General features: G+C 60.8%; 1 protein-coding gene across 1 annotated transcript in view; it reads right to left on the reverse strand.

Annotated features, from left to right (window-relative positions):
• Positions 679–14,488, reverse strand: part of MLLT1 (MLLT1, super elongation complex subunit) — a 64,716-nt gene continuing 50,906 nt past the window's right edge. The window contains exons 6-12 of the mRNA XM_018050925.1: positions 12,060–12,614; positions 7,825–7,912; positions 6,283–6,391; positions 4,067–4,166; positions 3,765–3,836; positions 3,434–3,505; positions 679–3,254 (exon numbers count right to left, since the gene is read on the reverse strand). Coding sequence (XP_017906414.1) covers positions 3,126–3,254; positions 3,434–3,505; positions 3,765–3,836; positions 4,067–4,166; positions 6,283–6,391; positions 7,825–7,912; positions 12,060–12,614 — 1,125 coding nt within the window. The 3' untranslated portion in view covers positions 679–3,125. The remainder of the gene's footprint in view (positions 3,255–3,433; positions 3,506–3,764; positions 3,837–4,066; positions 4,167–6,282; positions 6,392–7,824; positions 7,913–12,059; positions 12,615–14,488) is intronic.

The following is a 14,488-nucleotide window of genomic DNA, read 5'->3' on the forward strand; positions in this document are numbered from 1 at the left end:
GCTGGATGGTACTGGCCAATGCTGACCATTCTGGAATGAATCTTCTATCCCTCTGGTAGGACTGGAGCCCACAGGGTGGACAAGACTGCTTAGAGAGAGCCTGGGAGAGTTGTCTCCTTGGGATTCACTCAGCCTTTCCCCATAAGTCCAAAGCAAACCCCACCATGGACAAACTGGCTGACAAGCACCCTGGGACCTCACAAAGGATGTTTTTGCCCACATTTTCTGTCTGGTTTTCATCCATCCATCCATCAACTCACCCATTCCCATGATCTATCCACTCACTCATCCACTCACCCACCCATTCATCTATATTGTGAGGTCAGGCTTGCCCTTCAACCCAAAATTTGCTCCCTGCTTTCAAGGAAAGAACACACCATCAACATCCGGATGGTGGAGTTCATTCTCTGCCGTCTCGCACCTCGCCGGTTTCTGGTAGTGCCATCTGTATCCGCTGGGATGCCAGCCTTGCTCACACTCCCTGCACCCGCTCCTGGTGCCCACCTAGCTTGGCTCCAACCCCCTCTTCTCTTCCTGGTCATCCATCTGGAAACACTGAGACGGGGAGAGGAGAAAAGGGGCCCCATGGTACTTTGTGCCTCTACTCACCAACTCCACGACAGAGGGAACCAAGCAGACGCACAAAGCCCTACACGTGACTCTGCTTTCCCATCTGACTTTATTTCACTTTTTTTTTTTTCTATAAAACTCCTCCATAATTTCACAATTTAACAAAAAGAAAGTTTAAAATCCAGGACAGAAACAATCCTGTGACTTATTACAAACACAATTCTCCTTTATTCCTTTTATCCAGGAGTTGGTCTCAGGTTGATGAGTGTCCTAGTTTCTAGTGAGACACATTCTTTGTAAAAAAAAAAAAAAACAAACAAACAAAAACAAAAAACCCTTGTGGGTAAGAAAGGTATTCGATACCTTTTGCTTTCAGGCGTCGGTTTACATTTTGTTCAGGAGAGAGCAAAACACGGGGATTTGCACTGGGGGCAAGAGGGTTAACACTAAACACGCAGCCATCACAAAGTGCCGGCCCTTCCTATGGAAGTGTTCCCCAGAGCCCTGGTGGGCCCAGCTGCCAGGCAGCCGGGGCTGGGGTGGGGGAGCAGCTGGGAATGCCGTGGCCGGGGCCCTGGCTGCCTGGCACGTCCATCAGGTGGTTGCAGGGCCAGCACTGAGCCCAGAGTAGGTCCAGAGGACAGCACAGGGGCCTTCTGGCCAGAGGAGGTAACAGAAATGGGTTGGTGCTTCTGAAGGCCCTGGAAATCAGAGGCAGGGCCAGCTTCTGCTGCTGCTGCTGCTAAGGGTAGACCCACGAGCCCAGCCTTCCTCTAGCTGCCTCCGGCGCAGAGCCCAGCTCCTGAGCAGAGAGCTGCCCGAGTCACCGAGTCAGGAGCTCCTCGAGAAGGAAAAAGACTAGCGCCCTTGGACTGAGGCTCCCACCCGTGACCCCAGCGGCCTCTGTGCAGAGGGCCCGGCAGCTGCTGCCCTCAGGCCAGTCCCTTCTGGCCAATGTCTTAGTTTCCAGAGGAGAGGTGCCCCACTTCGGAGTATTGTTGGCCTGCCTGGGGAAACGGGTGGCGGCACGGAGCCTGCCACACAGGCCTGCCCTTTTCCTGATACCTCGAGGCAGTGGGGCTGGGAGAGATTCAGAGCAGATGGCGAGGAGTCACGGCGTTTTCCTCAGAAAGTTCTTGGGCCTCCCCAGGTCCTGGGGTCTCACCAGCAAGGCTGGCTTTTGGGGAAGCCTTGGAGGCGGGGCTCCTGAGGGAGTGTTGGGGGTCTGCCTGACAGACCAAACTGGAGCACTGACAACACTTGGGGGCCACAGGGAAGGGGGGCTTGGTGCACCCGACGTGAGTACTCACAAACTGGGAAGAGAAGGGGCCATCCAACGGTGGTGGGAGAGGAGGTGAGCCCAGCTCTGGTCCAGGCCTCCTCTCCTGGAGCCAGTGGGGGCCAGAGGAGCCTGGAGTCAAGGTCTGGGAGAGCAGAGGCTGCACAAACAGGCCCCCAGGCCCAGGAGTTTCCCCACAAGGACGTTCCGGCTGAGGGTGGGGAGGAGGAGCTGGCTTGGCCCTTGGAGAGTTTCAGGCGTGCGAGGCGTTGGGTCTCTGGCCCTGGACTGGTATGACTCGCAGGGGTGGGAGGGCCTGCTGCCCACCAGGGCCCAGGCATGAGGGGTTGGCTCTGAGTCCTGACGCTCCGCAAAATACTCCACAAACTATCCCGTCTTATTTGGCAAAAGCTCTTTTTTTTTTTTTTCAAAGTTTGAAGACTCGGTCAACAGAAGGAAGAGGATCCTATGGAAGGAGGAAGAGGACGAGCCCCGGGCCGGGGGCTGCTTCCGGAGATGGCGGCGCGTAGTGTTCACCAGCCGGGGAAGGGAGAGGCATCCTCCCTACCCCTGGAGGGGCCGGCTGGCATCCGGCTCGGCCTCCAGCCCGACGACAACACGACCAGTGGAGACATCTTAACCTACAAGTCCCGCCTTACACACCCCCCACCCCCCCAACGTGCACTGCTGCCACGGAAACACACATCTGGAACCCGCTCTGGTACCTACAGTGCAGACATATATATATAATAGGGAGAGAACTATACAGCACGAGTCCCAGCACAGTGAGAGCCGACACGGAGCCGTGCCAGCTCACGGAGGGTGAGTGGGGCCCGTCCAGGCGCAGCGGGGGCCCTCTGAGGTCCTGGAGCACAGCGTGCGTTCTGAACCGTTTGGAGAGGCTGGAGGCAGGGCCCCCGCTGCTCAGAGGGCCCGGGCAGTGAAGCTGTGCCACATGCCCCTCCGTGGAGCCAGGCCCCCAACACAGGACACGCTTCCTCCCCTTCAGGAGTGAGGCCTGGTGCCGCCTCCAATACAAGCCGCTTTCCCAGGGAGGCCCAGGTGACAGCCCTGGGTGTCGGGGAGCAGCAGCGCCAGCCTGGCCCCCCTCTGCCCCAGGGCTCCCAATGAGGAAAGTGCAGCTGGCCATGTGGGCCAAGGACAGGGCGGTCACTAAGGCAGTGCTGCGGGCGGGTGAGTCGAGAGAAGGGGGAAGGCGGGGCCCGGACGTGGCCTCCCAGGACCCCAGGGATGCGGCCCGGCACCCGGCCCAGGGTCATGTGGCCACAGCCTCCAGGTAGCTCTGCAGCTTGCGCACGGTGGTCTCATCCAGGGAGAAGAGGTCAAAGTCGAAGGTGGTGTTGGTGACGTTGAAGTGACCGGTCTCCTCGATCAGGTTCACGATCTGAAAGGAGCGGGGGGCAGGGAGGCTTCATGGGCAGGATGCTGGGCTGGGGTAGCCTCCGCCCCCCCACCAGGCCCTCAAAGAAAAGCAGGCGGCTCCTGAGGGCTGCCTAAGGGGGTCCGCAGCCCGTGGGCCTGAAGGGCATCCCACCCAGGACTCCTCTGAGACCCATGCCTTACCTGCTGCAGCACGTTGCGCTCCCGCAGGGCCATCAGCCGCCGGTGCAGCTCCACCAGCTCATCAGTGTAGGCCTGGGGGCAGAGGGGCACTCAGGGGTGACCTGCCCCTCCCACCCTGAGCCACACCCAGGCAGCTCCAGGCTGGCGCCCTCCACCACGACAGCCCCATCTTGTCGTAACCCCATCCCACCCTGGGTGCTGTGTCATAGGTGCCCAACGACCCCAGCCCCACCTGGTTGTAGGCCCCCCAGCGCCCCAGCCCCACCTGGTCACAGGCCCCCCACCGCCCCAGGCCCACCTGGTTGTAGGCCCCCCACCGCCCCAGCCCCACCTTGTCGTAGGTGCCCCTCTTGAGAATCTTCTCTGGCTTGCCGCAGGGCTCCGGGCTCCGGCGGCCTGAGGCCTGTGGGGTGAACCCCAGTCGGTGTGAGTGCCAGCCTGTGCCCCCTTCCCCAGCCCCCACTGGGCCCACCTGTTGTCCCTCCTCTGGCCCTGGACCCGGCTGTAAGAGCAGCCCATCCCACTGGGACCTAAGAGGTGAGCTGACCTTCTACTGTGCCCCCACCCTCACCCTCAGCCTCAGAGACTTGGCAAATGCCAGGCCCAACCCTCAGCTGGCCTCCAGGAGGTTACCTTGCTGTTGGGTGGAGGTGGCTTTTTGGGTGGAGGCGGCTCCCGGCTAGGCAGGCAGGAGTCTCCGCTATTGTCGCTCTCGCTGTCACTGAAGCTCAACCTGAATGTGGAAACGACCCCATTAGGCCTCGGCCACCCAGAGGCAGTCCTGCCCAGCAGACCCCCAGTGAAGCTCTGGGACAGACTCAGCCCCTCCCTGAGGCCAGGCCAGCACCCAGCGTTCCCCCTACAGGTCCGAAGACCCCCTCACCCAGCTCTAGGCAGCCACTGCCAACTTAACAGTAAAAAAAAAAAGAAAGTCTCTGAGCTGCCATCAAAGAGCAAGGAACCCAGAGATGAGCATTTGCTCAGAATTGGCCCTGTCAGGCTCTGAGGTCCCCTGGGTCTCCGGAGTCCCTGTGTGTCTCTGAGGTCAGAACCCCAAGTGGATGGGCTCTACGTTCACTGCTGTGTGGGTGGAGGAGCCTGCAGGAGAGACATGGCCAGCGGCGGATGGTTCCACCTCAGCCTGACACCCCAGGAGAAAAGCACACAGTGCCCTTTGTGCCCAAGTGGTGACCTCAGGTGCCCATCCCCTTCTGGGGGGCTCCAGTCTACACCTCCTGGGGGGGCACCCCCTCACGGAGGAAAGGGTGTGGCTGCCTGATGCCCCCAGCCAGCCCGCACCTGACAGCCGCTTCTCTCTGCTCACACCGTCCTCAGTCTGGAAAGAAAGGCCTCGCCCATTACGCCAGCTTCCCCAGAAGCCCCTCCCCCTCAGCTCAGCAAGGGGTGCAGATGGAGCCCCTCTCCAGCCCCTCTCCTCCCACTGCTCCTGGGTGGCCACGCACAGCACCCTTGGGCAGAATCCACTGGGTACATGGTCACTCCTGCCGGCCGCCTCTCTCCTGCTAAGCCGGGCTTTGGCATAAAGGCAGGGCCAGAACGCTGGCCACAGCCACAGCGCTTAGGGGCTCCTGCCTCGTGCACCTCTAGGCCAGGCCTGCCCGTTCCCCTGGCTCTGGTCCTCTGCTCTCCTCACTACCTCCCCGGAGGCAGAGCACCAGGGTGAAGCAGACAGTCCATCTCCTCGTTGCCTGAGAGCAACTGCTGGTGAGCGTGCCCAGGAGTGGCCTGACTGCCTTGTCTCTACCAGGCAGCAGCTGGGCACCAGTGTTAGGGTCCATGGGGCCCCTCTCCTGATGGATGCAGCGCCCCAAGCAGCCCCATCCCGGTTTCCACCTGCACCCCTTCAACCCAGCAGTGAGAGGTCTTCTGACGCTCGCTCAGCCCTGGCACTGCCACCTGAGCAGGCACACGTTCACCAGCCCCTGAGCCCCCTACACCCAGTTCCAGCAGGATCCACACTTGGGATCCACACTCAGAGTCACCAGCACCACACAGGCGGGGACCACTGCCACCAGTGCCATCTTGGGCGGGTCCCCACCCCCACTCCTCTGCCCAGCTGAGCGCCATCCCCTACCGTCCTGCCCAGTGAGCCCGGGCTCCTATAGCAGCCACTCCCACAGCCCCAGCCCCCAGGATGGCGGCTCTCGTGAGCAACACCAGCACAGAACAACAAGCACCTGCTGCTCACTGCCCTGCCCGCTGGGGGAGACCCGGTGACCAGCCCACCTTAGTAAGAGCCGCAGAGGCTGGAAGGGCTCGGCCTCACGGGAAGAAAGGGCTGGGCCCAGGCTGAGCTGCTGACCCTGAGTCTGCCGACCCCCAAGGCCTGGGGCCAAGGCTGGCATGGACTGCAATCCTTGAGGTGGGCACACTCCCAGGCCGAGGGGTGTCCAGAGGAGGTGTCTTGGCTCACTCCACTTGGGTGGAAGGCCACATGGCCCTTCCTTAGGTTGGCAGGTGGCCACAGCTGCTCCCACCCGGGGTGTCTTTGGGTCCAAGGACAGTCCTCACTGTGTCCCAGCCCAGTGCCACACACTTGGGGAAGGACCCCTGCCTGGCCCAAGAGCAGAGAAACCAGGCCCCGCTGGCATACGCCTGGACCCAGGTCAGGCTGCTAGGCACCATCTTGGCCCCCTTCTCAGATGATGACGGGACTTCTCCCGGAGTGTCTGGCCCCACCTCCACTCTGTAGCACTCTCCAGCATTGGGATGAAGGAGGCCACCAGAGGCCCCATGGCGCCCCTCAACGCCCAGGCAGGGCTCCCCAGTGGGCTCTCTCTTCCTCACCCGGGTGCCCCCACGCCCACTCCTCCCCACTGGCCGGGCACCTGGAGTCCCTCCCCGCGTTTGTCTTGCCGGCGGCTTCCTCGCCTGATGAAGAGTCATCCTCATCAGATTCCTCAGACTGCAGGTCCTCCACCATGGAGCGCAGGGGTCCTAGGGAGAGCCACGAGGCGAAAAGGGAGGAAGAGGGGAAGGGAGGGAAGGTGAGAGAAGGGGGTTTTGGGCCCCACCTGTGCCCAAGAGCCGCCTCCACCCCCAGGCCCACACAGTTTCTTGATGCCAGGACCCCTAGATGCACCCACACAAACCCACCTTGGAGGTTCCTCTGGCCAGGTGGGGACTGCCGTCCATCTCCAAGCACTGCCCCTATGGCCACCTCCTCCTTAAGGGACCCCTGCCTCCCCCTACCCCTACCTTCCTGGCCTTGCTCACAGGCCTCCAGCCCCTGGCCTGAGACAGGCATGTGGGGCTCCTCCATTGCCAAGGGAAGGACAGACCCCTCTGCTCCGGACGCTGGGATCAGAGCTCTGCCTGGAGGCAGCACAAACCAGCCCCAGCCAAGGAGGGCAAGATGGCCCGAGGTGTGGACCACACAATACCACCCCTGCCCACCCACTGTGCCCCTACTCAAGCCTGCCCAGCCCCCTGGCAGCCCCCGCAGCGGCTGGCAGCCCACTCAAAGGCTCCCAGCCCACCGTCCTCCCCTTTCTCCAGAGACACTCAGTTTCAGTCCCCTACAGACGGCATCTTGGTTTGTATTCCTGTTACCAAGGCGACAGAGGGACACAAAGCCCTCAATTACCTTGGTCACATGACCCCGCGTGGCAGGTTCCCCCTCCCTTCTTCATAGATAAGAACCCTTGGAGAGAGTGTGGGCTTGGAGCACCCCAGCCCCCAGCCCCCTCGGGACTGTGTCTTTATGTCAGCCCCCCACCCCAATACGCTTACCTCCCCCAGCACTCCCCCACCCTCAGAAAGGGCTCTAGGCCGTGGAGGAAATCAGTGTGATCCACCAGAAGTGCTTCCGGTGTGAGGGTGGGCAGGGGTTGGCTGGGCCACCTCCCCACAAGCACCCCAGGAGGCCTGCAGGGACCAGGCTGCCAAGGGGGCCTGGGCTGGAGCCCTTGGCTGGCTGGGGCAGCAGAGGCAAGGACCCTGAATCTGGTAGGACTGGAGAGGAGAGGCCTGGTAAGGGCAGGGCTCAGGTCAGAACAGAGCCCTTCACCACAGACCCAAAGCCCAGTTCAAAGCCCTGCTGTGCAGATGGACAAAGCTGAGGGCCCCGGAGAGGGACAGTCAGCGGGCGGGTGACCCAGGCCAGTTTGGGAGGCCCCGTGTGACACACTGCATCCTAAAAGGAAGCCCTGGGGGCAAGTTGAGCGCAGGCTGGAGCCACCCTACCCGAAGGTTCCTCCAGTTCCAGAGGCAGCTTTCAGACTGGGTGTGCATGAGCAAGGCCCAGCGAGTCAACAGCTTTGGGAAATTCCTTGTGAACCTCTTGCCTCCATAACAGGTCCAGTGCTCTGCTGGCCCCTGGGGAGGTCAGGGAACCTGTCACCCCCACTGACTCCTTGCCCAGCACGCACCTTGGCTGTGGTTCTGAGACGGCTCAAAATCCGAATCTGAACTGGAGTCAGAGCTGGAGCTGGAATTGGATGGACTCGACTGGGCGGACTTCACCACATGGCAGGGCAGGGTGGGGCAGACAGGAAGAGAGAGAGGACAATAGTCAGCTTTCAGACTGAGGAGAAGAGAAGGAATGGATGGCCAAGCCCTTGGGTGGCAGAGACAGCCAGGCAGAATGCTCTGATGTGCACTCAACAGGTTGCCAAGGTGCCAGCACCCTCCAGACGTGGCCCCACCTGCCTCCTCTTCAGCTGCAGGACACAGCTGTCTCCATTCAAAACACAACCAAAGGCTTTTTTTATCTCCCGGAAGGACATTAAGTCTCCAGCCCTTGCCTGGTCTTCCTGTCTGCCTGGGCAGGAGGTCAGGGCCGAGGCAGGGGCTGGGCAGCTTGTGTGGCTGCTCACTTGTGGGCCCTACCCACTCCGGTGGGAGCACAGCTGGAAGGCTGAATAGGAAAGGGGGGTAACTCCTCATCTCACAGCCCTGAGGCTGAGTAGTGACAAAAAGCTGTCTCCTTGCCAACTGAGTGCCCTTGAGGTGACAATGACCTACCATGTGAGTAGTGACATGGTGGACACGGTGAACTTGGGCGGCCCCACTGCACCCAGAGCCAGTCACAGCCTCTCCTCCACCTCCTGCAGCGGGCCACTCAGACTCAGCCACCAGGGGGCAGTAAAAGCCCACACGGGGACTACAGGCCCTGGAGACCAGGCAGTGAGACACCTGGGGCTGCGGCATCTCCCACTCCAGAGGCCCGCATGGGGAAGGGACCTCTGAGCATGAGCCAGGACGGGGCAGGGTCTGCTCTGGGCCCTCAGGAGAGAGAAACCGACAGGCTATAGGGCAGCAGAGTACAAGTTGGGCCTGGGGTGGGGCCAGTCTGGGCTCTGCTGGGCAGAAGGGCAGAGTCCACTGCTCAGAAAGTCCGCCGGCATGGAGTGCCCACATGCCATTGGGAGCTGTCTGGGGGAGCTGAGCAGCCTGGCACCTGGGAGGGGCTGGGAGGCAGGCAGAGGTGCCAGCAGCGTCTCCTTAATCCTGGCTGAACCCTGGGAGACAAGACCCCCAGAGGGGAGTCCCAGCTCCAGGAGACCCAGGAAGGCACAGGCTTCTCCTCTCAGCAGACCCAGAGGAGTCGCTGCCCAGGGACGGACACTTACCGACTTAAGAGTGAAGGGTCCCCTCCCCTGGGGTCTGCCCCAGCTAGCCTCCCAGAGCCATCGCCAACATTCCCCCCGGGAACCTTCACGCTAGTTCCTGGTGACCCTCTCCGGGAAACCAGCCTGGATGGCCAGTGTCTGCTGCGGGGAGGCACCACAGGCCAGCGTGAGCTCCAGCCCCAACCACGGACCTAAAGCCACACAGGCCTCCTGTACACAGACTCCTGAGTTCTTATTCTGGCTCAGGATCCCCATATTTGAGCCTGGCTTTTCACCAACTGATCAAGGCCCCACCTTTAAGCCTCAGCTTCCCCATCTACCGAAGAGCTGCCCTGCTGGCCCTGCTAAGCATATGGAAGTTGAGGCAGGCTGGGGAGGGTGCAGGCTGGGGCAGGCCAGGCGGGCCCTTCAGCCACACACAGCCCTTTTCCTTCCACATGAATACAAGGGGTGGGATGCGGAAAGGGGACCCTGGAAATGGCTTCCGGCCCAAGAGCCTAATGGTTCCCAAGGGTCAGAGAGCCCTCAAGAGGCTGCTGTGAGCACTGCCAAGGCTCCGGGGCTCAGGACACATGGGGTGTCCAGAAGGAGAGCAGAGGGCCTACTGTGCTCCCCATACTCTGGGGCCTGTGACTGAAGGGACCCCATGGCCAAGGAGACCACAGAGGAGCAGCCAGAGGAGCTGGGGTCCTGGCCCAACATATAGATGAGGAGCTGTGGCCCCTCTGTAGGCCAAGGGGGAGACTTGCGTTCCATGCAGGGTCAGAGTTTTCCGGCAGTGACGCCATCAGCCTCCAGAGTGGGATGGCCTGAGATAGGCAAAGGAGGCTGGGGGGTGGGCTGGATCTGAAGATCATCTTGCCTCCTTCACCGTGGACATTTGTGTCTCCCCAGGTCCCAGGTTAGAACGTGAGTCACCATCAAGCAGCCTCTGAGACCCCTGGGATCCTGCTGGAAGCCCAGGCCTCAGCTGCAGGATCTCAAACAGCCTGGACTTGTGGTTCACAAGTCTCTCAGCACAGCAGACCTCTCTCTTCAGCCAGGAGAAAACCTCAGGCTTCCCAAGCAATGCCAGCCTCAAGGCCCAGGCAGCCAAGGCTAGAGACGCAGGTCTTCCACCCAGCCCACCTAAGCAGGTGGAAGGAACAGCCCACAGTGGCACAGGTGCTCAGGGCCACCACAGCAGGATGTCAGGGTGGACACCTGGGGCCAGGGAGCCAACCTTCAGCTTGGGGACAGGAGAAGGAAGGCCTTCAGCTCTTCCCAGCGAAAGTGCACCAGCCCTGGGAACAGAAGGCCTCAGTGGAAGCATTCGAGGTGGACAGGAAGGAAGGACACCCTGCCCAGAGCTCCAGTCTGTGCAGACGGAGGAGAAAGATGCCAGATGGGGCAACTGAAGAACCTCCAGCAGCCAGTGGGTGAACAGCCATGGGCATCAGAGACACATTCGGGGGTCTCGTGCCCTGGAGTTCACTGGCGGACAGTCTCCTGGGTGCAAGAAGCACTGGGTGTACATCATCATCAGCCCCGTGTGTGTCCTCATCAAGCAGGACGCACTGTTACCCCCGGGCCAAACTGCTACCCTCAGACACTTCCAACGAGGTGCCCCTGGAAGCCACACATGCATAACATCAGTGCTACTGACACAAACCACCTCTGCCTTCACCTCTGGGAACCACTTTCGAAGTCTCAGTGGGGCTCCGAGCAGCAATGCTGGAGGCAAAGCTTCTGCCTTTGAGAGTGAATGAGATGCCGCGAACCGTAAAAGGTCACTAAGGGGTGGGGTTGGTGATATAGCTGAGGGGCTCAATCACTCATTCATCCACCCATTCAACCATCCATCCAACCAGCCAATCATCTACCCACTCCCACACACCCACACACCCACCCACCCATCCATCCATCCAACCAACCAGCCAACCATTATCCATCCAATTATACATTCAACCATGCAACCAACCATGCATCCAACCAACCAACCATATATCCATGCAACCAACCCTCCATCCATCCAACCAACCAACCAACCAACCATCCAACCATCATCCATCCATCCATTCATTCACCCAACTATACATCCAACTATCATCCATCCAACCAAGTTCTTCTCTAACTACCAGAAGCCAAATAGCACACAGAGATGACATGGCCCACCAAGGCCAAAGAGGTCCGCCTAACCAATCAACCAGAGAAGGCAATGGCACCCCACTCCAGTACTCTTGCCCGGAAAATCCCATGGACAGAGGAGCCTGGTGGGCTGCAGTTCATGGGGTCGCTAAGAGTCGGGACGACTGAGTGACTTCACTTTTGCTTTTCACTTTCATGCACTGGAGAAGGAAATGGCAACCCACTCCAGTATTCTCGCCTGGAGAATCCCAGAGACAGAGGAGCCTAGTGGGCTGCCGTCTATGGGGTCACACAGAGTCGGACACGAGTGAAGCGTCTTAGCAGCAGCAGCAGCAACCAATCAACACCTGTCTCCCATCTCCTTTGTGACTCAAGCTGTGTCTGATGGTGACCTTCAGAGCTGTATGAAAATGCTGCCACAGGAGGAACCCAGGACTTCTGGTTCCCAGATCAGAAAGTGGGATGAAAACACACACGGATACCATACCATTAGTGACGGAAGGGGGTGCCCTGACCAACTGAGCCTGTGGCACCCTGGGAAGGAGTTGATGGTGGGACACAGTCACTCACTGGTCAGTCAGCCCCACTCATGCAGGGGTCTGCCCAAAGGAGAGCCGTGAACCCAGGCACCAGGTGCCATGCTCCACCTAGACCCTGCGTCCCCAGAGAGTCCTCACGAGCCGGTTGCATCGCCCCCAACAGAAAAGGAAACTGAGGCTTGGCGCAACACGAAGGCTTGCCCAAAGCTCCATGGAGCAGGTGGGAGCCCAGGGCCCTGCATCCCAGCCCCTTTGTCCCCTTCGAGCAGCTCAGAGCCAGCAGAGAGGACAAGAATGGGCTGGGTGACAGCAGAGGACAAGGGCAGGGCGGGTGAGGGGAGAAGGGCAGGGAAGGAGCTGCCTCACCTCAGTCTTGAAGGAGGCCTCGTCCTCCGAGTTGGACTCCTCCACTTCCGGGGGCTTTTTGATTTCCCTGGACTCGTTCTCGGCCTTGACCTTCTCCCCTTTGGCGCTGCCCTTGTCCTTGGCTGGCTTTTTGTCCGAGAAGGAGGAAGACGAGGTGCGGGGCGAGGTGCTGGGGGCGCTCCTCGACCCCTTGGAGCTGCTCTTCTTTTGCTTTTTGGCGCTGGGCTTGGGTGAGTCGGCAGTGGCCGGCCTCTTGCTGGAAGACTTGGGCGGGGGTGGTGGTGGGGGCCCGCCCTTGGGGGACATGCCCTCCAGTTTGGTCTCCTTCAGGGCCATCTTGGGCTCCTTGAACGCAGCCTTGGGTGGCGGGGCCTTCTCCTCCTTGGGTGGCCGGCCCTCACCCAGCTTCCGCGCCGCGTCCTTGGCACCCCGGGCCTGCTCGCGCTCCGGCTCCTTGGAGGTGCCGCGGCTCTCTGAGTCCTTGCGCGGCCGCTCCCGGTGCTCCTTGGTTGCCTTGTGGGCCTTGCAGGCTTTGCTGCTCTCCTTGCTGGCGTCCTGCAAGGCCGGGCAGGAGGGGGACACAGTCACGCAGCATCTCAGGGCTGCCCTGCTCCGCCTCCCCCGACTGCTACAAGGTATAATCCACCTGATTCAGGCTCAGCTAGAGAAAATCTTCCACAAAGCTTTGAAAAAGTAAGGCAGCAGGTGAGAGTTCTAAATGGAGCTGTCCCTTAAAGCTACTAGGAAGCGTCAGCAGGTCATGGGCGGCTACAGGCTAAGACTCCCCTGAGGGATTCAAGAAGCGTGCAGGTGGGTCAGATTCACACAGGCCAGCCACACTGACCACGCCCTTCAGGCGCCTTGGGGAGTCAGAGGCTGCCAGGCACGGGGCTGGGGGCACCAGCAGGTGGGCCCCTTTCCTGTCCCCACCAGAGCCAGGTGCCTCCCCAGGTGGCCCGCCTGGACAGCCTGGTCCCAATGCACACCAGCACAGGGGCTCTCTGATCTCCCCTTGATCTCTACAGTCGCATTTACTGAGTGCCTACTGGGTTCCTGGGCGCTGTGCATGAAAACTGGCTTCTAGAACCCAAGCTGCCTGGGCAGCTCTTCTAAACCACGTGTAACTCCAGGATCCCCACCTCAGAAATCCAAGAGGGTTGAGGGTGGAGCCTGAACTCTGGCGTTGATAAGCCAGGTCGGGGGGCTCCCACTGGAAACAGAGGCGGCGAGCAGCCCTGAGTTGGGCCTCTAGGAAGGTCAGGTTGGGGGGCTCCAAGCATGTGCACCTGTGCTTCCTCTGAACAGGAGCATGACCACCGACCTCACCAGGTGACGGTGCAAGACAGGCAGGGCAGTCAGAAAGCGTCCAGTCCCCCCACCCCCATGGAACCGGGAGCCCCATCTGACACCAGCTGTGCCCACGCCCTGTCCACACCGCATCAGCACCTGCTGCACAGCCAGGGTTGCAGGACAGGCACCTGGACTCGGCCCCGACCCCGCGAACAGGCGCACGGCTGGACCAAGGTTCTCAGAACCCAAGCTCACCAGAAACCAAGAGCTACCAGAGCGGAGAAGCAGCCTCACTCTAGGAGCTCACCCCACGTGCTGAGGGATATAGGTGAGCCAGGGGAAGGCCCAGCAGCTGGGCCTCTGCTTCCTGTGCTAACAGCCCCGGGAGCAGCCACAGAACCCTTTCCACAGAGAGCCCAGAGATGGCACAGCCTGGCCACCTACAATCTACTTGAGTCCCACACCAGCACTAGCGGCTCAGGGGCAGGCCCACGGGGCTATGGGGCCCCCGTGCCTCCTAGAGAGAAGTTGGTCCCTGTGCCCCTCACGTCACCATGGTAGTAGGAAGAGGTACTCATATCACAAGCCTCCCTTTAGAAGCCTGTCTGAAGGGGTACCCCTGGGGGGCTGGCTGTGGAATGGGGCCTGTCTCAGGGTTCCACTCCCAGCAAGCGGCTCCCCCAAGGAGCGAGGCAAGAAATAGAGAGCTCTGCACAACTCTGGCCTATTCCTGCAGCGTCCACATGCCTGCCTGGGCCCCCAGACCCCAGCCCCGAGACATGGAGTGGAGTCCCTCAAAGGGCAGGTCCACCAAAAGCCCCCCAGCCCCAGCCAGCAGAGCCTCCCCACCATCCAGGGTCTGCCCACCTAGCAAGGGCCTCAGAGCGTCGCCTCCTCGGCTGGAGCTCCATACAGGCTCCTGAAAGGACAAGCTCTCTGAAGTCACACACTAAGTCTGGAGAGTGACGCAGAAGTTCCTGGGGTAAAACCCACCACAGTCGTCTCCTCAAAGCCAGCAAGGACCCCAAATGGCTAAAAGGCTAGTGCTAGAGAAACAAAGGCCCACTGGACTGACTGGCCGACATTGGGCAAGGAGAAGCGGGGTGCCTGAAGCTACAGGTACCCTGCAGTGGGCCCTG

The sequence above is a fragment of the Capra hircus genome, chromosome 7, assembly GCF_001704415.2.
Source record: "Capra hircus breed San Clemente chromosome 7, ASM170441v1, whole genome shotgun sequence".
NCBI classification, from domain to species: domain Eukaryota; kingdom Metazoa; phylum Chordata; class Mammalia; order Artiodactyla; family Bovidae; genus Capra; species Capra hircus.